A 23,599-nucleotide genomic window follows, 5' to 3' on the forward strand; every position below is an offset into this window, starting at 1 on the left:
ATGCAAATAAATATATATCATTTTGACAATGTGATTTTGTTTTTTTTTTTATATATAATCTATCTCTCACTGGTAAAATTAACCTAGCCTAAAAATTCTAGACTGTTCATGTCTTTGACAGTGGGTAAACTTACAAAATCAGCAAGGGATCAAATACTTATTTCCTTCACTGTGTGTGTGTGTGTGTGTGTGTGTGTGTGTGTGTGTGTGTGTGTGTGTGTGTGTGTGTGTGTGTGTGTATATAATCAGTGTGTTTGGTGCAACTTTGTAATTTCTTTTTATTAAAACTTATTTTTACTTTTTGAGATACAGCTGCTTTGTATCCTGTATACAGAGCAGCTGTATCAAGCGCTGAAACTTGAATCCGTCAGATCAGCGGGGCTGACATGTTCAATGTCAGCAGGTCCTGTGTGGATTGAGCTGTGAGGGTATGGTCCCATGACTTATTTTCAGATGTTTTTTTTACGCGGACATTTGAAAAAACAGCACGTAAAAAAAACGCCCAGTAAAAAGAAGTGCATGTCCCTTCTTGAGCAGTTTTTGGAGCAGTTTTTCATTGTCTCAATAGAAAGACGGCTCCAAAAACAGCCATAAAAACCTGCATCAAAAAAATGAAAATCAGAGGTTGTTTTCCTTGCTAACAGCTCCGTATTTTACAGCCGTTTTTTGTTTCGCGTGTGAACATACCCTGACCGATCACATCTAAGCTCATAACTTAGATGTGATGGAAAACAGGTGGATCCTGAGCCCGTCAGTGCCGCTCATCTGACGGATTCAGATCACAGAGCTAGATACAGCTGCTCTATATACAGGATACAAAGCAGCTGTATCACAAAAAGTAAAACAAATTTTTAATTAAAATGTAATTACAAAGTTGCACCAAACACACTGAGATATATATTTAAAAAAAAAAAAATATTTCAAAGGTTAACATAGCCTTTAAATTGACACACTTATATAATGAGATAATAGAAATAATCAATGCAAAATGCATAGATCAGAATGAAAGAATGGAGATCTTATAATCACCATCATCATCATCATCCTCATCGAGGGGCATTGTGAATAATGGGCTGTAAAATCGCCTGCGGCTGCCCTTCTGCACGTATATAGAGCGCTCTGTCCTTTCCCCGCTGCTCTCTTGTGCCGCAGTGACACGTGCAGTGTGGAATTGCCGTAGCCAATTGCGAGGCAGCTTTTCATTCTGCCAACTTGATAATGGCCGTCATTGTATATGTGCAGGGGCCCCATCTGGATTTGCGGGAGAGAAGCCGTCAGTCACAGAACTTACTGCCCTGCCCCCCCTCTCTCACAATCAGCCATATTGTCAGAGCTCTGAAAGCCTTTCTATTGTGGGCCGGGGGATAATTACAGCTTGACGGTGTTTTTTTTTTTTGGAATGGAAAACGCAATTCTGTTTCGAAGGGCCCAATTCAGCAGAAAGCGACAAAGACGAAGAAAAAAAAACAAAAAGCTAAAACAAACAGTCCAAACTTTACAAAGATGTCAGCAGTTTTCTTCCGGCTTAATTCTCCTGAAATACAGAACCGTGCGTGAAGCCTTTCTGATGTGGAACGGCGCAGATTCCGCTCTTTCACGCCCCTTTTTATTAAAAGTTGGACCGTGACTTTAAAGTAGAAGTCAACCTCAAAAAGAAAAACAATGTCTTGAGAATGCGAATATTATAATTGACTTGTCGGAGTGTCCTCCGAGATGTCACAGTGGCCCCTCACATTAAAGGGGTTGTGCAGGATACGTTTTTGGAAACAGCACACAGTCTTGTGTATGGGTTGTGAATGGAGCTGAGCTGCAATACCAGACACAAAAACTGCAATACCTGACACGGCCTGTGGAGAAAAGTGGCGCTGTTTTTCTTTTAAAAAAAAGTTTTGGAATCCTGAACAATTCCTTTAGGAGGTGCTGTTCCAAAATTTATAAGGGGGTAATCACATCCCCCACTCACACTCCCTTGTATGAAATTCCTGTACATCCCTCTGTACAAACTTTGGGTAGTAAATGCTATAAATCTTTCTGTCCCTTTGAGTCAATTTAGTCAGATAAAATCCAGAAAGACAATCTTGCTATTGATATAATATAACATAATGTGATTCATACAATACAATATAACAATATAATACAATAGAACATAAAAAAATATAATACCCTACTTCCTGACCTATAATATAATACAATATAAAAATAATATAACACATTTCAATATAATAGAACATGATACAATGTAATACAATATCTTATCATTTATACAATATAATAGAATAGTAAACAATATACTACAATTTAGTCAAATACATTATAATATACATTTTCATTAATTAAAGGGGTCTTAATAAGGGGGTCTCAGTAGAAAAAAAAATATAGAGAATATTGCTAGGCTATGCCAACAATGTCTCATCTGCAGGCTGTGACCTACCCCCATCACTAACAAAGTGGCAGCGGCCCTAGAAGAGTGACAGCTCGACTTTCTTCGGACAAGCCATTATAGTAATACCTCCCAACTTTCAAGTATTGTCAAGTATAATGCTCCCATAAATACCCCCATAAAGTATAATGCTCCCATAAATACCCCCATAAAGTATAATGCTCCCATAAATACCCCCATAAAGTATAATGCTCCAATAAATGCCCCCATGGAATATAATACCCTCCATAGCTGCCCCCATAGATTATAATGTCCCCTTAGCTGCCCTCACACAGTATAATGCCCCATGGATGCCCCCATATAGTATAATGCCCCATATCTGCCCCATACAGTATAATGCTCCCATATCTGCCCCATACAGTATAATGCCCCATATCTGGCCCATACATTATAATGCTCCCATAGCTGCCTCCATACAGTATAATGCCCCATAGCTGCCCCCACAGTATAATGCCCCATAGCTGCCCCCACAGTATAATGCCCCATAGCTGCCCCCACAGTATAATGCCCCTCATAGCTGCCCCCATAGATTATAATGTCCCCTTAGCTGCCCTCACACAGTATAATGCCCCATGGATGCCCCCATATAGTATAATGCCCCATATCTGCCCCATACAGTATAATGCTCCCATATCTGCCCCATACAGTATAATGCTCCCATATCTGCCCATACAGTATAATGCTCCCATATCTGCCTCCATACAGTATAATGCCCCATATCTGGCCCATACATTATAATGCTCCCATAGCTGCCTCCATACAGTATAATGCCCCATAGCTGCCCCCACAGTATAATGCCCCATAGCTGCCCCCACAGTATAATGCCCCCATAGATGCCCCATACAATATAATGTCCCCATAGCTGCCTCCATACATTATAATGCCCCCATAGCTGCCTCATATTGTATAATGCTTCCATAGTTACCCCATACAGTATAATATATTAACCTAACCCTGTTCTCATGGCGAGTGGAGTAGATCCCTCTTCTCTTCCGGTCGGTGATATGAGTTGGTCGGCGCAGACAATTGTGCTGACCTCACTGCCTGTCTGTGCCGAGCTGCTCACGGTCAGCATTACATAGTGAATGGTGCAGTAGGGAGTTGATGGCTCCCTGCTCCACCGTTGGATTCAACTGTATCTGCATCCTGAGGATGCAGATAAAGTTGAAATTTTTCCAACAAATAGTCCTTGAAGCGTCCCTTTCTGTTGAATTGTCCAACAATCTATTTAGCTGGTTTTTAATCACATCTAGAAAAGTTGAGTGAAGACCAATATAGCTGCCATTACAGCTCCCACATGTTTTGCCACCCAGCTTTCCCAAACTCCTGAATGATGAATTTGCTTAGTTATACAAAATATACATCCTTATACTTATCTTTATAAATAATTAGACAACAGTGCCCTTCAGGACTCAAGGAAAGCTGGGAAATGCTAAAGTCTATACCCCCAGCATTGACGTCCACTTGGGATGAAGATCTTCTGATGAACGGAATCCCCATAAACCAGCGCCCGGATCATTGCCGGGCACGTCACACATCCCTTATGGTCGCATATGGCGCAGAACGCTTCTCCCTTCCAGCGTAGACCGTGGACTGTCGCGTTGGCTGAGAGCCCGGACAGCATTGTCTCAGCAGGTTGGACCCCACCAGCGATCGTGATCTAATCAGATGGAGAAAGAGTCCAGATCGTCTTCCATGGAGCCTAAGGACCTGCCTGTCCTACTTAATTACCAGCATCCTAGTCCCTGAATCTTCCTCTGCCAGGAAGTCTTTTAATATTATATCCAGTCCTTTCTGAGTTATCTTGGTCACCTACATAGGTGATTACTACAAATAACCATTATACAGGTTGTCACCCAGCTTTCTATAAACCCTACATGGCATATACATCAACTTTGCCATGCAGAGTCACAGGAGGAACAGCCCTAAAAGTGTTACACTCATGGGTAGACTGCGGCTGGTGCTATTAGATGGCACACACAGTGGCATATACAGTATAGGGCAACTATGATTGAGACACCTATGGAACAACTGTGTATTAGGACCTTATGAGTAAATCTGTGGCACTTATGGGGCACCTGTGGCAAGCCACTTATGGGGAAACTGGAGCTGAGATCCTTCGGTGTGCAACTGTGACTGAGGCCCTTATGGGAACATCTATGGCATGCTAAGGGGGCACCTGTGGCAAGGACTTAAAGGGACTCAGACACTTATGTGGGTAACTGTAGCTGGGGCACTTATGGGTACATCCAAGGGATCCTGAAGGGGCACAAGGACTTAAACGGGCTCAGGCACTTATGTGGGTAACTGTAGCTGGGGCACGTATGGGTACATCTATGGCATGCTTAGGGGGCACCTGTGGCAAAGACTTAAAGGAACTCAGACACTTATGTGGGTAACTGGGGCTGAGGCCCTTATGGGTACATCTCAGGAATGTAAAGGGGGCACCTGTGGCAAGCACTTAAAGGGGCACAGGAATTTATGAGGGTAATGTGGGGTTACTTGAAAATTTTCCGCATAACTTTAGCAATTGTGTCAACCAGGGGGAGGGGGTGTACTTATTTTTGGCTTTCGCATGTTGGAGAGTTTACAGAGTATAGTTGTATTCTTGCTCATGGCTGGCTTCTACTGGGCGATGGCACTTTTTTACAATATCGCCTTCGTAGATCAGGTCTCCCGGACTTTTTCTGATCTGATGCTACAAAGTTTTGTTGGGTTTTGTGACGACGTCTCAGTTGAGACGATGACGTCATGAAGATTGTCGCAGCCGCAGACCCAACATCTAAGTGCTATGGGAATATCATGGACGCTGCAGATCTCATTACCAAAGCAATTATAAATCCTATGAGGAAAGTTACAGCATTCGTGATACCGCGGCGAGCGGCTGTACTGATAACGCCGGGGGAGGGGGAAATCCCAAACCTTTATGTTTAACTCCTTAACTGATGGGCAGGTTGTGAGATTATCCCAGTATATCCCAGCACCATATTCAGTCATTACCAAGCACTACTGGGTCCCCATTGACCGATATATACTCCTGGGTATGGATGACAATGATGAGGGGGGTTGTCCAGTATGGACAAACCATTGTCAGTAGACAGATCCTTCCATGTTCAGCTCACACGGATCCTTTTCCTAGGAAATTAAGTAATCATTAAAGTCAATGGGAATCAGAAATCTAGTGCTAGATTGAGAGCCGAGAACTCCCCCCCCCCCCCCCCCCCCCAAAAAAAAAAATTACATGCATAGGCCCTGAAATATAGATAGATAGAATAGATAGATAGATAGATAGATAGATAGATAGATATGGGATAGATAGATAGATATGGGATAGATAGATATGGGATAGATAGATATGGGATAGATAGATAGATAGATAGATAGATAGATAGATATTAGATAACAATGGGGCTTAACAGATTACAATCAAGGAGTACAAGGATTCAGCAGACTGGTTTAATACCATTGGAACTCCCAAGATAAGTGGTCTTATTTTTGTCTGTGAGACGCTTATCTCCTCCCTCTATTGACATGAATACAGGAGTCAAGGGTTGAAGGATTGTGTGTCCGGCAGCTGCCCAGAGTCTATGGCGGTTTTGGGCTCGGGCTACACATGTCACGGCTGCCGTCACCCACAATTTTACTGCAGCCGCCATACGACCAAACCAGAGACGGCTTCATTTGTGAACAATGAACAGCCACGTTCCACTACTGGAGCTTTATTTGCTCCGGGATCCCGCTGCTTTGTCGGTTGTTTTATTGTTTTGTGTTCTTTTATGTCTCTTTTGTCAGCCATTTATGAAGCAATATATCAGAAATAACAATAAAAGCCGAATATTCTGTGTGTGGTTTAGAAACATTTTTCAAAGGGAAACTATGATTCATTGTTTGAAGCCGTACAGAATAGTCCTAGAGGCAAAATCCAGATATTATTACTATTATTATTATTATTATTATTGTTGTTATTATTACTATACAAATAATAACAAATCAAGAGATACAATGTTTCATTATTTGTGTAAATCATGGGCAGCCCCTATTCATATTACTGGTCCCCTGATGACAAGTTAATGGTAGGGGGACCCCTGCTCAGTGACCTCATAATCAGCTGCACCCAGGTGGTGAGCGACAGTGCCCCTACAGGCAAAACTAAGCATTGCAAAGAGCATCAAGTGCTCCCCAGTATTCACTAAATAGAGGGGTGGGGGTACAGGTAATTAACCCCCACAACCAACATAACATGTCCAGATAGAGCATATGTCTAAACTAGACATAGGTTTTAGAGGGGTCTTTCCACTTTTATATAAATAAAGGTTATTGATTGTTTATTGAAAAGTTCTGCAACCTTCTTATACTTTGTGTTCACTATTTTCAAGATCTCTGCTTTCTGCGAATGGGAACATTCTTGTTTATATTCAGACCAAAGGTTTCTCATTGTGTTACAATTGTGTCAAGTCTAGACAATCCTCTGTGAGCTAAACAACCTGAACTCCAGACTGATACGTTTTAACTGCACTGAGACATTGTAACAAACTATCAGAACAGGAGAGAGATTCGTTCTGCTGATGTGTTTATCTCACAGAGGATTGTCTAGACTGATACAATTATAATAAACTTTCAGCTGTGAGAAGTATTAGGTCTGTAAAGGTTTTCAGCGGTTAAATGTAAACAAGAATGTTCTATTCACTGACAGCAATCAGATTAGGATGATGAATTAAAACTCTATGTATATTGGAAAGTTGCAGAACTTCTTTTTATAAAATTAATACGATTTTGAGTACATAAAAGCATAAAAGTTCTGAAAGTCTGTGACTACAGGTTCACATTTATTGTCCGAACACCCTCCTGCCGCTTTGCTGTGCAGCACTGGCACAATGTAACGCTGCCACAGCGCCAGGACAAATGGGTTGTTCTATCTGCATTTCCTTTGAACTGAGTTTCTATCCAAAATGAGGCAAATCCTCCTTTAAAGGGGTATTCCAACCCTATATAGTAATGTCAACTAGGATTTGCCATCACTTTCTGATCGGTGGGCGTCTGTCCTCTAGAACTGATACTGAGACTAAAGGGGAGGGGTCTTTACTGTTTTACCCTGTAGAGCGGCACTGCTGACCACTGACTGTGCAGGGAACTAGATCATAACCTCATTCTCAGGATCGTGGGGGTCCCAGAGGTCGGACCCCTATTAATCATAAAGTCATGCCATTACTTTATATGATTGGAATACCCCTTTAACTATAAATCATTGAGTCGCCCTCTTGTGTCAAGTTCTTCAAAATTCTATTCAGTCATTTCTTAGATCTATCTGTTCCTAGGAAAGCTGGGTGAAAGCAAATATGGCAGCCATTAAGCCTCTCAATGAAAATATCACCCAGCTTTTTTAGTCTCCTGAATGGCAAATCCCTCCATTTATTACGTGATACATCCCCTTTATTTAGCTAGACGGACTTGCTGCATACTTAGGCCATTTACCAGTCAGGAGCCTGAGAAAGCTGGGTACCAATCATTCTAAGATCTGCGTCCATATAAATGATCACCCAGCTTTCTAATGTACACCTCTATGAGGGCTGAACAGAAGAGGGCGACTCAAGGATTTATATTTACTAAACTAAAAAATATGACTAAAATAAATGTACTATATTGACTATATTAAATATTAAAATGTTTTTCATGGTTTTTTTTTTCTAGTACCGGCCAAAATAGTGAACATCTCTTCTAGTATCACCGTAAATGAGGGGAGCAACGTCAACCTCATGTGTCTGGCTGTTGGAAAACCGGAGCCGACCGTGACCTGGAAGCAGCTGAGAGGTGAGAGGGTCCAGCTACCGAGGGACAGGGATGTCACCACTTGTAGGAATGGAGCGTGAGGTAAAGGGTATCCTAAAAGGCTCAGAATCTGACTATAGCATCGTATCCAGAGTCTAGGTACCACCGCGTAATCACTTATATTTTGCTAGAATATTAAAGAAGACATGACATGAACAAGACCCTTCTCTGTACATTACAGATAGATAGATAGATAGATAGATAGATAGATAGATAGATAGATAGATAGATAGATAGATATTAGATAGATAGATAGATAGATAGATAGATAGATAGATAGATAGATAGATAGATAGATAGATAGATAGATAGATAGATATTAGATAGATAGATAGATAGATAGATAGATATTAGATAGATAGATAGATAGATATTAGATAGATAGATAGATAGATAGATAGATAGATAGATAGATAGACAGACAGAGATAGATAGATAGATAGATAGATAGATAGATAGATAGATAGATAGATAGATAGATAGATAGATAGATAGATAGATAGATAGATAGATAGATAGATAGATAGACAGATAGATAGATAGCAGGGAAGAAGAAGAGTATTTGGATCCAGCGCTGCGTGCAGTTTAAAACGGAAGCAAAATTCCAAGTTTAATGGTTCTTGATTTAAAAGGTAGTCCAGAGGTATAAAGTCCAGGTGTGGAGGTAAGCGGGCGGTGATGTCCTCAGAGCCTACGCGTTTCGGACGCTTCTGCGTCCTTAGTCTTGGCTGTAATGTCACACAACCCACAGTGTCAGGTGAGCTGGAGGATTCCTCCCCCCTCTTCTCCTATTTTTGTCAGATAGATAGATAGATAGATATGAGATAGATAGATAGATAGATAGATAGATAGATAGATAGATAGATAGATAGATAGATACATAGATAGATAGATAGATAGATAGATAGATAGATAGATAGATAGATAGATAGATAGATAGATAGATAGATAGATGATAGATAGATAGATAGATAGATAGATAGATAGATAGATAGATAGATAGATAGATAGATAGATAGATAGTCACAATGTCCTGATACTGTCCTAATAATTGACTCAAATGGCAAATACCTTAATTCACGGCGACTCTTCCCAGGAAAAAGGGTCAGTAAAATTCACTGTGCAACTATCCAACAAGTCACATCAGTCATCAATAACCCACATTTTACCAATCCAAACCATCTCATTATACACACGGGTACAAACAACCTCCAAGACCAGCAACAGCAGATTGCAGAACAACTGACCCAACTAGCAAAGACGGCACAACAAAAGTTCCCTGACAGTAAAATAATTATATCATCCGTGCTCCCAAGAAAAGATGTACCCAACGAGATCACCCAGGCCATCAACACAAAGCTGGCAGCGAACATCAGCTCAATGTCAAACATCAGCCTGGCACAACACCCCTCCATAGAGCAGCACCACCTGTATGATGACAAACACCTCAACAAACGAGGGGTCAGCCTTCTGGCCAAAGAACTGAAAGACATTGTGCTGAACAGACCCCCCAGACCTGGACCCCACACCAGCCAAAGCCAAAACATGGAGACATCACTAACAATGAAAAGACCTCAAACTCCACACACCTCACTACACCCAGGAGAAAAACCCCTTTACCCAAGGTCAGACCAACAGAGGCAAAAGCCATGGAGAAAACCCCCTGCCTCACACAGAGACACGCAGAGCAGAGACATGGAGGAAACCCCCTGCCTCACACAGAGACACACAGAGCAGAGACATGGAGGAAACCCCCTGCCTCACACAGAGACACACAGAGCAGAGACATGGAGGAAACCCCCTGCCTCACACAGAGACACGCAGAGCAGAGACATGGAGGAAACCCCCTGCCTCACACAGAGACACGCAGAGCAGAGACATGGAGGAAACACCCTGCCTCACACAGAGACACGCAGAGCAGAGACATGGAGGAAACCCCCTGCCTCACACAGAGACACGCAGAGCAGAGACATGGAGATGCTAAAGACCCTGCTCAGCACTCTATGTAAAAAACTAATGTGACTGTACAACACGAGAACATCTACAACACATCCAACAGTCACATCTCCAGCCCGTCCTACACAGCGCCGCTCATTACAAGGTATATGGACACACAATGACGTCCTTTATAATCAGCAGCTGGAATATTCAAGGCCTCAACGCCTCAGCCTTTGGATGCAAAATTAACGATCCAGACTTCATCCAAAGACTGAAAAATATCGATATACAAATCCTCCTGGAAACATGGACTAGGACAGAGAATGAGTCCCTGGTGCCCACTGGATACAGGGAAATCTCTGTCCCCGCCCTGAAAAATAAACACATCAAGCAGGGTCGGTGTTCAGGAGGAATATTAGTCTGGTACAAGGAGGAGCTCCATGAGCAGATCAAAGCCGTGAAGCGAGGAGACAGCCACATCTGGATAAGAATAGGCAGCTCCATCCTCACCTCTCAGTCTGACATGTATCTCTGCGCAACGTACATCGCACCGCCAGAGTCCCCGTACTCCAACCCAGACAGCTTTGAGATTATACAAAGGGAAGCCGCCCATTTCCAGACCCTGGGCAGCGTTCTCATCTACGGAGACCTCAATGCAAGAACGGGGAGAGATAAAGACTACCTGACCAATGATGGAAATATCTTCATCTTTGGAGCAGAGGCCGACTGTCATAACTCCCTACAGAAAGAGAGAAACAGCTATGACAGCACCGTCAACAAAAGCGGGAAAAAACTACTGAATCTATGTCGAAGCTTAGGACTCCACATACTGAATGGCCGCACCAAGGGAGACTCTTTAGGAAGGTATACACTAAACTCCCATGTAGGCAGCAGTGTAGTAGACTATGCCATCACGGACATGGACCCCGCAAACATTGGCGCACTCATAGTCACTCCACAAACGCACCTGTCAGATCACAACCAATTACTTCTATACATCAAATCCACAACCAAACCATCTGCACAAAAACCACATCAAACCGGCCTCTTCAACCTGCCCCCATCTTATAAATGGTCCAAAACGTCAACTATAAAATATAAAGAGACAATGAACAGACCAGAAGTGCAGGAGATGCTTCACAACCTCTACAACAAGGTGTATGAGACAAGCCCAGGAGGGGTCAATCAGGCCGTAAATGACCTCAATAATATATTCTATACCATGGCAGAGAAGTCTGACCTGAAAAGATGTGACTACAAGAGGCCACAAGAAATACATCCTAACGGTTGGTTTGACCGTGAGTGCAAAGAAGTACGGAAGACCCTAAGAAATGCCTCAAATAAGAAGCACCGAGACCCAAACAACAGCGGTCTGAAGGAGGCCTACAGCAACATACAGAGGCAATACAAGACCATCCTCCGAAAGAAAAAACAAAGGCACATCTCCACCAAACTTACCCAACTCCAAGATGCCCTCCATGACAACTCGTTCTGGGAATTATGGAAACACATGGGCAAAAATTGCAAGAAAAACAACCTTCATATTCAAAATGGCAACATCTGGCTCCAATATTTCAGGGACCTCTACAAAGATATCCCGAAAGAAGAACAAAGCCAAGAACAAAAACAAATAATATCAAAATTGAAGGCGATGGAGGAAACACTTAAAGATTCTCAAAACCCCCTGGATACACCAATAACACTGCAAGAAGTAACAGAGAGAACCTCAGACATAAGGTGTAAAAAATCCAGCGGCCTAGACAGAATCTCACCAGAAATGATAAAACACAGCCCGCCAGAAATACAGGCCGCAATAGTCAAACTATTTAATATAGTGCTGAGTGCCGGCTACTTCCCGCAAATCTGGAACCAAGGCCTTATAACACCAATCCACAAGAGTTGGGACAGGTACGACCCGGCCAACTACCGAGGGATATGTGTCAGCAGCAACCTGGGGAAACTGTTCAGCAGCATCCTGAATAAGAGAATCCTCAGCTTCCTCTCCCAGCACAATGTCCTCCACCAAAGCCAAGCTGGGTTCATGCCAAACCACCGCACCACTGACCACATCTACACCCTGCGCAGCCTCATCAAGAGCCACGTCCACAATACAAAGCATGGGAAGATTTACGCCTGTTTTGTGGACTTTAAGAAGGCCTTTGACTCAGTGTGGCACCCGGGCCTATTCCTGAAACTGCTGGAGAGCGGAATAGGAGGTAAAACCTATGACGTCATCAGAAGCTCCTACACAGAGAACAGATGCAGCGTGAAGGTGAACGGGAGAAGAACGGCTGATTTCCAGCAGAGCCGAGGAGTCAGACAAGGCTGCAGCCTCAGTCCAACGCTCTTCAACATCTACATCAATGAACTGGCCACAGCTCTGGAATCCTCCTCAGCACCAGGTCTCGCCCTCCATGACACCCAGGTGAAATTCCTGCTGTATGCAGATGACCTTCTGTTACTATCACCAACCGAGAAAGGTCTCCAAGACAACCTGCAAATCCTAGAAAAATTCAGCTCCACGTGGGCACTACCCATCAATGCCAAGAAAACCAACATCATGGTGTTCCAGAAGAGAAACTCAAAATCCCCCAGGCACCCGACCTTCACACTAAATAACGCCACAATCACAGCGACCGACAGGTACACTTACCTGGGCCTAGAAATCAACCAATCAGGAAGCTTTAAACAAGCCATAGAGATTCTGAAAGACAAGGCGTGCAAAACCTTCTATGCCATCAGACGAAAACTCTATCATCTCAAACCACCAGTGACGGTCTGGCTGAAAATCTTTGACTCCATCATCTCCCCAATCCTCCTGTATGCCAGTGAAGTCTGGGGTCCGGACACATACCCAGACTGGTCAAGGTGGGATTCCAGCCCAACAGAAATCTTCCACCTAGAATTCTGCAAACACCTTCTCCAAGTCCATCGGAGCACCTCAAATAGTGCCTGTCGGGCAGAACTGGGCAGATTCCCACTACACCTCACAATCCAGAAGAGGGCGCTATCATTCTGGGCCCATCTACACAGCAGCAGGCAAAGTTCCTATCACCATAAAGCCCTGTTACACCAAGGGGTCCCAGGTAAACCAGGCCCCGCAGAACATCTCACCCTGACCCGGCCTGAAGAAAATGTCACTCAGCGCGGCCTCACAAAATCCGAAATCAAGAAGACAATAAACGAGAACCAAGAGGAGTATATCAGTGACTGGAGGAACGACATAAAGACATCCCAGAAACTGACAATATACCGGAGTCTACAGCGGGAATATAAACTGGCGCCATATCTGGAGAAACTGCCAAACCACAGAGACAGACAGATCCTGAGCCGCTACAGACTGAGCGCCCACAACCTGCTCATCGAATCCGGGCGCCACAGACAGACCTACAAGCCCAGGGAGAGCCGACTGTGCCAACAGTGCGACCAGGAGGCCGTGGAGGATGAGGCCCACTTCCTGCTACACTGCTCCAAATACTCAGCAGTAAGGGACACTCACTTCAGGAGACTCTCTGATCTCTTACCGGACTTCAGCTCCGTGGAAGAGGAAGCGAAACTCTACATCCTGCTGGGTGAAGAGGAAACCACAGTGGGCACAGCGGCACAATATGTCACTGCATGCCATAAACTGAGAGAGACATGATATGCCATGGACTTGTATAACCCCGACCCTAGATATGTCCCTATCCCCAAGCCCTCAGTCCCTATCCCTCATTCCCTTACTTCTTACTTGCTTTGGCAATGCTAATATGTATTTGGTCCTGCCAATAAAGCTTCTTTGAATTGAATTGAATTGATATGAGATAGATAGATAGATAGATAGATAGATAGATAGATAGATAGATAGATAGATAGATAGATAGATAGATAGATAGATATGAGATAGATAGATAGATAGATAGATAGATAGATAGATAGATAGATAGATAGATAGATAGATAGATAGATAGATAGATAGATAGATAGATAGATGATAGATAGATGATAGATAGATAGATAGATAGATAGATAGATAGATAGATAGATAGATAGATAGATAGATAGATAGATAGATTGAGATAGATTGAGATAGATAGATAGATTGAGATAGATAGATAGATTGAGATAGATAGATTGAGATAGATAGATAGATTGAGATAGATAGATAGATTGAGATAGATAGATAGATAGATTGAGATAGATAGATAGATTGAGATAGATAGATAGATTGAGATAGATAGATAGATAGATATGAGATAGATAGATAGATAGATAGATAGATAGATAGATAGATAGATAGATAGATAGATAGATAGATAGATAGATAGATAGATATGAGATAGATAGATAGATTGAGATAGATAGATAGATAGATAGATTGAGATAGATAGATAGATTGAGATAGATAGATAGATTGAGATAGATAGATAGATTGAGATAGATAGATAGATTGAGATAGATAGATAGATAGATATGAGATAGATAGATAGATAGATAGATATGAGATAGATAGATAGATAGATATGAGATAGATAGATAGATAGATAGATAGATAGATAGATAGATAGATAGATAGATAGATAGATAGATAGATAGATAGATAGATAGATAGATAGATAGATATATAGATTGAGATAGATTGAGATAGATAGATAGATAGATAGATAGATAGATAGATAGATAGATAGATAGATAGATATAGATTGAGATAGATTGAGATAGATTGAGATAGATAGATAGATAGATAGATAGATAGATAGATAGATAGATAGATAGATAGATAGATAGATAGATAGATAGATAGATAGATATGAGATATTAAGTCTTCTATGTGGTCGGTCATGATGAGGGTTGTAGTGTTTTATGGGTAAAGTATAATAGAATTGTATTATAGTCATGTCCAGGTGTCGGATATGTTGAGGGTTGTAGTTTTCTATCTATGAAGTGTAATGGAATTGTATTATGGTCATGTTCAGTGGTCGTGTCATGTTGGGGGTTGTAGTCTTCTACTGAATGTGATAGAATTGCATTATACTCCTGATGATGGCGGGTGCAGTTTTCTATTATAATAATGAGGCATAATTCTGCCTTGTGCTTGTGCATTCATTTCCATCCTGAATCTCTACAGCACATCAGAATTGTGTAAATCCGCGGCGTATTGTGCTCACATCTGCGTTCTGGATTAGGACCGGATATTGTTGCATGTACGATGTTTGGTATCATCACAAGATGTTGGCTGAGTGCAGCTGTGACCCGCTATGATGGGATATCAGAGATACGATATAATAACAGCATTTAGATTTGGACAGATCTCTGCTTGCTTTCCTGATCAATGATATTCAAGTCGGAGAACAGAGGTACAGAGTGACCTGGGGAATCGGAAACACGTGATATCTATGGGCGATGCTGCTTCAGTGGGACCCTGTTCTAGATTGATATTGTGTGATGGGAAAACTTCACTGGTTGGTTGTCTGGATTAGTTCAGTATGTACAGTCAGTATTCATTCGGTATAGAATGTTCTAGACTAAACACTCGGAGCACTTTTGTAACCATTTTCTTATCGCTTCAGTGAAATTAAAATAAAAAATGAAGCAATTTAAAAATCTCCTATCGTTTTGTGTATGCAACTCTTATGTTGACCTGTGTGTGTCCATGGTGACAGACTACAAACAAACCCTGTGTAGTCTGACCCTTCAGTCATGTGATACTCTGCCCCCTCCCCCCCCCCCCGCCTCTTGCTTACAGACCTTCATTGTATTTTTCAACTAAAAAAAAATTGCAAAATCTATAGTAAAATGTCAGCATGTCGCTTGATTAGAAGTGGCGCCCGCTGTTATAAATAGGGGACACTTCTCTTGCATGTCTATGGGCTTGAGAAAGTCCCTGTATGGCTGAAACGTCGCCTCTACTGTATCCGCAATCATTGCTGTAATAAAGACAAAACTATTTAGTTATCTAGTGCAGTGACAATTCTTTGTTGGACTCAGATTTTTCGGGAATTGGTGGAAATTGGAGCCAATTGATGCACATTGAAGTCCAGGAATCGTGTTGAGGGCTACTTTCTTTATTCTACAGACTGTTCTGGATTAGAACGGAGCATTCTCGATTAGTACAGAGTGTTCTGGATCAGCACGGAGCATTCTCGATTAGTACAGAGTGTTCTGGATTAGTACAGAGTGTTCTGGATTAGTAGAGTGTTGTGGACTTGTAAGGACTGTTCTGGACTAGTAAAGAGTTTTCTGGATTAGTACAAACTGTTCTGCATTAGCTCAGAGTGTTTCAGATTGGTACGGAGTGTTCTGGATTACCACAGAGTGTTTTGGATTAGTAAAGAGTGCTCTGGATTAGTAAACATTGTCCTGCATTAGTAAAGTGTTCTGGATTACTATGGAGGTTCTGGATTAGTAAGGAGTGTTCTAGATTAGTAAAGAGTGTCCTGGATTGGGACTGAGTGTCCTGGATTGGGACCGAGTGTTTTGGATTAGTAAAGAGATCTCTGGATTAGTAAGAAATGTTCTGGATTGGGACAGACTGTTCAGGATTGGGACAGACTGTTCTGGATTAGTAGAGAATGGGTCTACTACATAGATTACAGATAAATGCAATCTGCCTGCATATGTATTAATACCACAGATTCTAGGCTACTGTATTCTAGATTATTGCAGTGTGTTCTAGGTTAGTGCTGAATGTGTTAGATTAGTATAGTGTTCTACATCAGCGGAGCATGTTCTGGATCAGTGGAGAGTGTTCTGGATCAGTGGAGAGTGTTCTGGATCAGTGGAGAGTGTTCTGGATCAGTGGAGAGTGTTCTGGATTACTAATGAGCGTTCTAGACTAGTGGAGAGTGTTCTGGATTAGTGGAGAGTGTTTTGGATTACTATTGAGTGTTCTGGATTAGTGGAGAGTGTTTTGGATTACTATTGAGTGTTCTGGACTAGTGGAGAGTGTTCTGGATCAATGGAGAGTGTTCTAGATTACTAGTGAGCGTTCTAGATAGTGGAGAGTGTTCCAGATAAACATTAGAATGCTCCAGCACCTTCGGTCATTATAGGAGGCTATATATACATGAAGCTGGGACAGTATAGGATGCCTCTCCTACCCAGAGCTGAGGAGGAGGCGGAGGACGAGGAGGGGTGCGGGCGCCATACATCAGGCGGTAGACAGCGGCACGGTGATGCATTATATCCATACATTATCAGCCAACCATCTCTCTTTTGATGTATTAGAGCAACGCATTAAACTTCTACATCATCCCCGGCCCTGACTTTGATGTATAGAGTGAGCGGCTCGCCAGGAAGTTGGAGGAGCCGGATAGATGTGAGCCAAGAATAAGGGAGGTTTTCCCATTCACTGCATGTAAAGTATCATTAACCCTTTATTAACCCTTATCAAGCTGCTGCAATACCTGTCACTGAACCTCTCTTATAAATCATCCAAATAACCGACCCCCCTATTCTGTACTAGGGAATTCCATAAATAGCGACTTCCTAATATAATAAGAGGTTGTCTGAGAATCGCTTTATATAATCAGAGACCATTGAGGTATGAAATGTTTGACCCGTGATGTCAGAGGGGTCCCCTAAGCTTTTCTAGTACCTGATCTGCAACTCGGAGGGAGCGGGACCCTCACCAGTCATTATCCTCCCTGATAAAGAAGCATCCGGACCCCAATACAAAAAATGTAAAAGGGCCCGCACCAACCATGTGTCATTGATAATACAAGAGGAGCTTTTGGGCCCCCTCAGGTTCCAGGTGTCACTGCTACCTCTGCAAGGACCCTGCCATCCTATAATGGACGCATGTCGGAGCGGTGATCTGATGGGGGCTTAATCCTTTAGTCTCGGTCGTCCAGTTTCCCCCGTCACCAAACATTCTTCTATCATAATTTCGAATAAACCGAACCGCGTTTGTCATATTGTAGTGAAGCTCCACAAAGCGGCACCCCCTACATTGCGCTCCTTCCCGCCTGGTACGCAGTCACATCTCATCCTCCTCTTCCTCGCCAGACAAGTAGCAGATTTGCTGTCGGTACCAGTAGCCGTCATTGTTAATCTCAATTTCTCGCCCAGGATCCGCCGCTTTCTCCGCACATAGACTCAGCTTTCATTACGGATAGCAGCTCCACCCCCCGTATTATACACATGATTGTACCTATGCCCCGCTCCGCAGGATCCCACAGCATGGCATAGCAATCACAGCCGGGCCCATAGCATCTAATATCTATAGTTTACTAAAACATTCGTGCATGCCGGAGCCTTCCCGCCGCAGAGGTACGGCAGGCTTATCGCCTTGTGATGACAGATAGCGGCTGAAAGACTCCCAGACTAGAATGGCTGCCTCACGTCCTCTGCCTCGTCGCAGCGTCTCAGTCTGAATTGATTTTTAGCGTGTCTTGCCTTGCTCCGTCCGCCTTTTTTGTTTCTCTCAGCGGGGAAAATGTGTGTACGACGATAACAACAAAGATTACGATGCAATTATAAGTGAACGTGCGCATATTCCGTATAGGGGGAGGGGGACGCTTAGGATCGTCTACCCTGGTGGGTCCAAGGAGCTTCAGTTCGACACAGCGCCATAAATAATTTTCTATAATACTAGACCGGCCCTTTAACCCCTTGGCACTATTTTTGGTATATTTACAGCACTTGCACCTGGAGGTTAACGTCACGTGGCGTACATTTACGTGCGGATATGGAGCGGTGCATTGAAGCAGAGCCCGCAATATCCACGGCGAGTGTTGGGGATGACGTTTAACCTCTCAGATGCCGCGGTCAATAGTGACTGCGATTGCAGAGCCCATCCTGTGATCACGTCATGGGGGCACAGATGGGGTGACAGAGGGTGTCCGAAGAGGGACTCTTTCTGAAACCCCATTGGCGCTTGCGTGACGCGATCACAGGGTAGGACCGCAGTTCTGTTTTCCTTATTGTGCAAAAGTAATTAAAAAAAAAAATTGAATTCATTATATATACAACGAAAAGTTGCCGTTACTAAAAAAAAAAATCCGCAAAAAACAAGTCTTCATACGGCGAAGTCAACGGAAAAGTTGTGGCTCTCTGAACCCAGTGATGCGATAAAAGGAAAAAAAATCGATGTATCCTCAAGGCCCAAAATAGTCGCGGTGCCCAGGGGTTAAGGTATGTGGAGGTGATCTCTATAATGATCTAGTATGGTTACTTGCTCGTGACAGATGTGCGGTTTGGTGCAATCAGGAACAGCGATGTGTTGCCCTTAGCAACTAGTCTGGAGATCTCGTGTGATTGTTTCAAAATGTATCTATTTTGGTTGCCCGGGGCAACGGAACTAATTCTGAGAGTCAGGATTGCTTCTAGGGCAATGGGCACCTGTTTGGTCTCAGGAATTGGGCACCATACACTCAACCACTTAGCAGAGTTGAGTTTGCAGTAGATCCCTATAGTCCTTAAGGCGGATGATGTATCTAATATGGGATCTGTAAAGGTAGCGGGTGAGGAGCAGGCTCTAAAACACGACCCCCCTCCAGCGCCAATGACATTTTCCAAAGTAAAAACCCATGGAGGGGCATTTTGGTCTCTGTCCTAAGATTTATTGGGCTGTAGTCCCGTAATACTGTTAATGGGGGGACAGTTTCTTACCATTTCGAGTGTCCCTTCCCTCTACAAGACAGTATAATTTCAGCGTCTGCTATTCGCTTCTGAAAACGATGAGGTCCAGATACTTACGAGTTACAGACGGTTTCTTTGACAACACAGTCAAACCTGTTTCTGAAATGTTTTTGAAAAAATGTTCATAAATATTTACAAAATTCTTCAATACTGTGGAAGAAATATCAATTTGATTACTTTAGAACTATTAGCCCCTGGCAACATTGTTACCATTCCTTCTTAACCTCCGTGACTACTATGTATCTGTTGAGCCCTGGTTGCCAGGGTTACTGAGACTTAGCAACAGCTTCCGTGGAACTTCCGAGGTAGGCGGCATGTGTTAAATAAGTTCCGATATTGTAGAAACGGTAAAGAATCAGCACAGGATGTATACTAGAACTTGTTTTTAAATGAAGATTTCTATTCAAATAAAGCAGCAGTGGTTTTGGTAGAGATCCTCCTTAAAAAAAAAATATTCATTTGTTATTTTCATTGGCGGCCAATCTCTAAGCCAAAATTTAAGGTGGATATCCAATTTTGCAGTCGCTTCGGGTAAATGTATAGGGGATCACGTAAATATCAAACTCCTACTAGATTGAGGTGGTGGTCGTATGACTATTTTTGACTTGCCCCTGAGGCCAAGAGAATATTTATTCCTTAATCAGATATTTTAATCACTCACATCGGTCCCTGACCGAGTGGGGTTCAATACCTAACCTCCTAACCTCAGGGACACACTAGGGCCAATTTCATAGAAAACTGATATTTTTGTAGTATCTTTTTGGATTTGTTGAAGGAAACCCACACATATAAACTCCAAGTAGATGTTGCCCCTGGTCAGATTTGGTCTCCAGAGATACAACTAAGTGTGTACATACTATAGAGCCATCCAATGGAGTTGCTATAGGACCGATGGAGAAGAGGTCCACATGTTGGCCACATCGTAGTTCTCGTGGGTTCTCTACGGGCACTATATTGTTTACAAGGGTAAAGAATGGGGTCATGTAAGGGACGGGAAAGGAGAGCGAGAAGGCATCGGGCCCTTCATATCCTTGATGGTAGGTCATGGAGGTGTCCACCAGGCCAGAAGGTGTTTCCATTATAATTTTTGGGCCCAACTCTGACCACAAAGCCCTTGACCCTTCAAAGTACATTAGCTGATTCTTATGTAAGCAATTCCCTATACATTTAGCTAGAGGATCTCCAAAAGTGGCTTCGCACCTATATCCCGAGTGTGGGTACCTAGACTTATAGGAGACATATTTTCTATCTTCGGCTGCAAGTGGAGGTGATAACTTTCATGTTGTGTTTCTGTGTTGTAAGTGTGTGTTTGTCTTTCATTCCTACCCAACAACCCTCATTCCTTCCCTTCCCCCAAACCTTTCCCTCCCCCCTTTACCCCACAGAAGGGTTTTCCAGCGAGGGCGAACTCTTGGAGATTACGGAAATCAATCGACAGCAAGCTGGAGAGTACGAGTGCATCACGTCAAATGGAGTGTCCATGCCCGACAGCAAGAAAGTGATGATCACAGTCAATTGTGAGTGCTGCACGAAGGTGACACTTTTATGGGGGGACCCGGGTGGTCAAAATATTCCACATGGATGGCATCCACATTGTGGCCCAATTGTTATTGCTTTCTCTGCTCCTCCAATAGTTTTGGCCCTTCAAAGAGATCATAGAAAACTGCAATCTCCATTTTCTTATTAAAACATCATTGGTGGATTTTGATGTCACTGGGGAAACCCGATGATGTCATCATAGGAGCTTCCCAGATGATCTGGCAACATTGGGTCCTAGAGAGACCCATATCTTTCTAGTTATCAGCAATTCTCTATGTAAACTCAACATAAAGCACCTAGAGTAAAAATAAACATGTAAAAAAGGGGTGTCAAAGGGATTTGGGCGGTCCATAGAGTCTTCCAGCCTCTTTGTATTGGTAAATGATGGTGGTCTGAACTCAAGGACCAATAGGAGTATATCCTGAGATATATCCATGACATCACCAAAGATCCTTTTGGTTGTAGTTTCCCTTTAAGGGTTTAAGTAAAGGCCGTGTTACCATTCAGGTATCCAAGGCTAAAGGGGGGGGGGGGCAGAAAAAGCAGTCGCACCCAGGCCCATAAGAAGACACCAGTATTATAAGTGGCAAATGCTGGTAAGGGGCCCTGTTACAGATTTTTCAATAGGGTCAAGGGGCTACAAGTTACACCGCTGCCCATTGGGGCAAACAAAAACAGTGGTGCTGCCCCTATCCACCAATAAGTTCACTGAACAAAAAAAATCAGCCGGATTCTGATTGGTCCCTAGGGGGGACACCATCACATTTGTCTGTGCACCCATTTTCATAAATATTCACCCCCTGAGTCCTATAATAATTTATATAGCGGCAAAAATGTTTTGTTAAATGCACATTTTTTGCTTTTAAGGCCAAATACTGTCGCCGTGCCAGCGGGGAATAAAACAAATGTATTATTTATAGAAAGAGGGTCCATATTATGTGCCTGAAATCATAAAACGGAACGTAATGCGAAGAAAATGGCAGACATAAAAAACATAAACCGCCGTTTTACAATAACCGGGTGAAGCAGCCACAAGCCGTCAGCGCATATGTCAGGAAAAAGAGCAAAGACGCAGCTTTCAATGGCAATAGATGCCGAGCGGAATGGTCTCGTTCGTAGATTTGTCTCTATCATACGACAGAAAGCAGCAGTCGACTGCAATTCCAGCGCTGAAAAACGGAGAGCGCTTTGTGGCGTTACATTCCCGGGGGAAACCTATTAAGAGCATTAAGGAAATAAAAGTCCTAGTTACAATGTAAATATAATATTTTACTTCAGAGGTAAAACACATAATTATATCACAAGGAAAACGTACAATCCAAAATCAATAACTCAACTAAACATTAGAAAATATTGCTACAATTGTAACCAACATAATAAAAGAGCGAACCAGATGTTACTACTCCGATTAAAGAGCATTTCCCCTTTAAATAATAATTTTTTACAAAAATTGCTCGGTAATTATCAGTTCTTGGGTCCTTTTCGCTTCGTTATATCTTGGAAAGCTGGGTGTGGATCTAGATGGCTGCCATCATCAAGCTTTTCTGAGACCCTGAGCGGCCTACTCATACAAATAAACAATCTCCTATACACCTTACTAAATATCTAGGCAGATCCCCCCCCCCTCCCCCGGGATAATTTTAAATAAAATGGGGTCAAGGGCGAAAAGCAAAGTAGGACCCCACCTCTTGCGTTTTTTTAGTCAGTTCTCGTAATGTCAGCCCACATAATAATGTTATACCGTCATATAGATAATATAACCTGCCATATGCAGCTCATATAATACCACCATATAGTGCTCAAACAATAGTCCCTTAAAGAGCCTACATAATAATAGTTCCCCAATAATACTCTATTAAAGAGCCCACTTAATGTCACCATATAGTACCCAAATAATACTCCCTTAAAGAGCCCAATTAATATCCCCATATAGTGCCCAAATAATACTCCTTTAAAGAACCCGCTTAATATCACCACATAGTGCCCAAATAATACTCCCTTAAAGAGCCCACTTAATATCCCTCATATAGTGCCCAAATAATACTCCCTTAAAGAGCCCACTTAATATCCCTCATATAGTGCCCAAATAATACTCCCTTAAAGAGCCCACTTAATATCCCTCATATAGTGCCCAAATAATACTCCCTTAAAGAGCCCACTTAATGTCACCATATAATACCCAAATTATACTCCTTTAAAGAACCCACTTAATATCCCCATATAGTGCCGAAATAA

The 23,599-nt window shown here is 42.6% G+C and overlaps 1 protein-coding gene across 1 annotated transcript in view; it reads left to right on the forward strand.

Annotated features, from left to right (window-relative positions):
* Positions 1 to 23,599, forward strand: part of IGLON5 (IgLON family member 5) — a 423,086-nt gene that overhangs the window by 340,754 nt on the left and 58,733 nt on the right. Inside the window, 2 exon segments of the mRNA XM_075840383.1 lie at positions 8,129 to 8,248; positions 21,211 to 21,342. Of these exon segments, the coding sequence (XP_075696498.1) occupies positions 8,129 to 8,248; positions 21,211 to 21,342 (252 nt within the window).

The sequence above is a fragment of the Rhinoderma darwinii genome, chromosome 10, assembly GCF_050947455.1.
Source record: "Rhinoderma darwinii isolate aRhiDar2 chromosome 10, aRhiDar2.hap1, whole genome shotgun sequence".
In the NCBI taxonomy this organism is placed as follows: domain Eukaryota; kingdom Metazoa; phylum Chordata; class Amphibia; order Anura; family Rhinodermatidae; genus Rhinoderma; species Rhinoderma darwinii.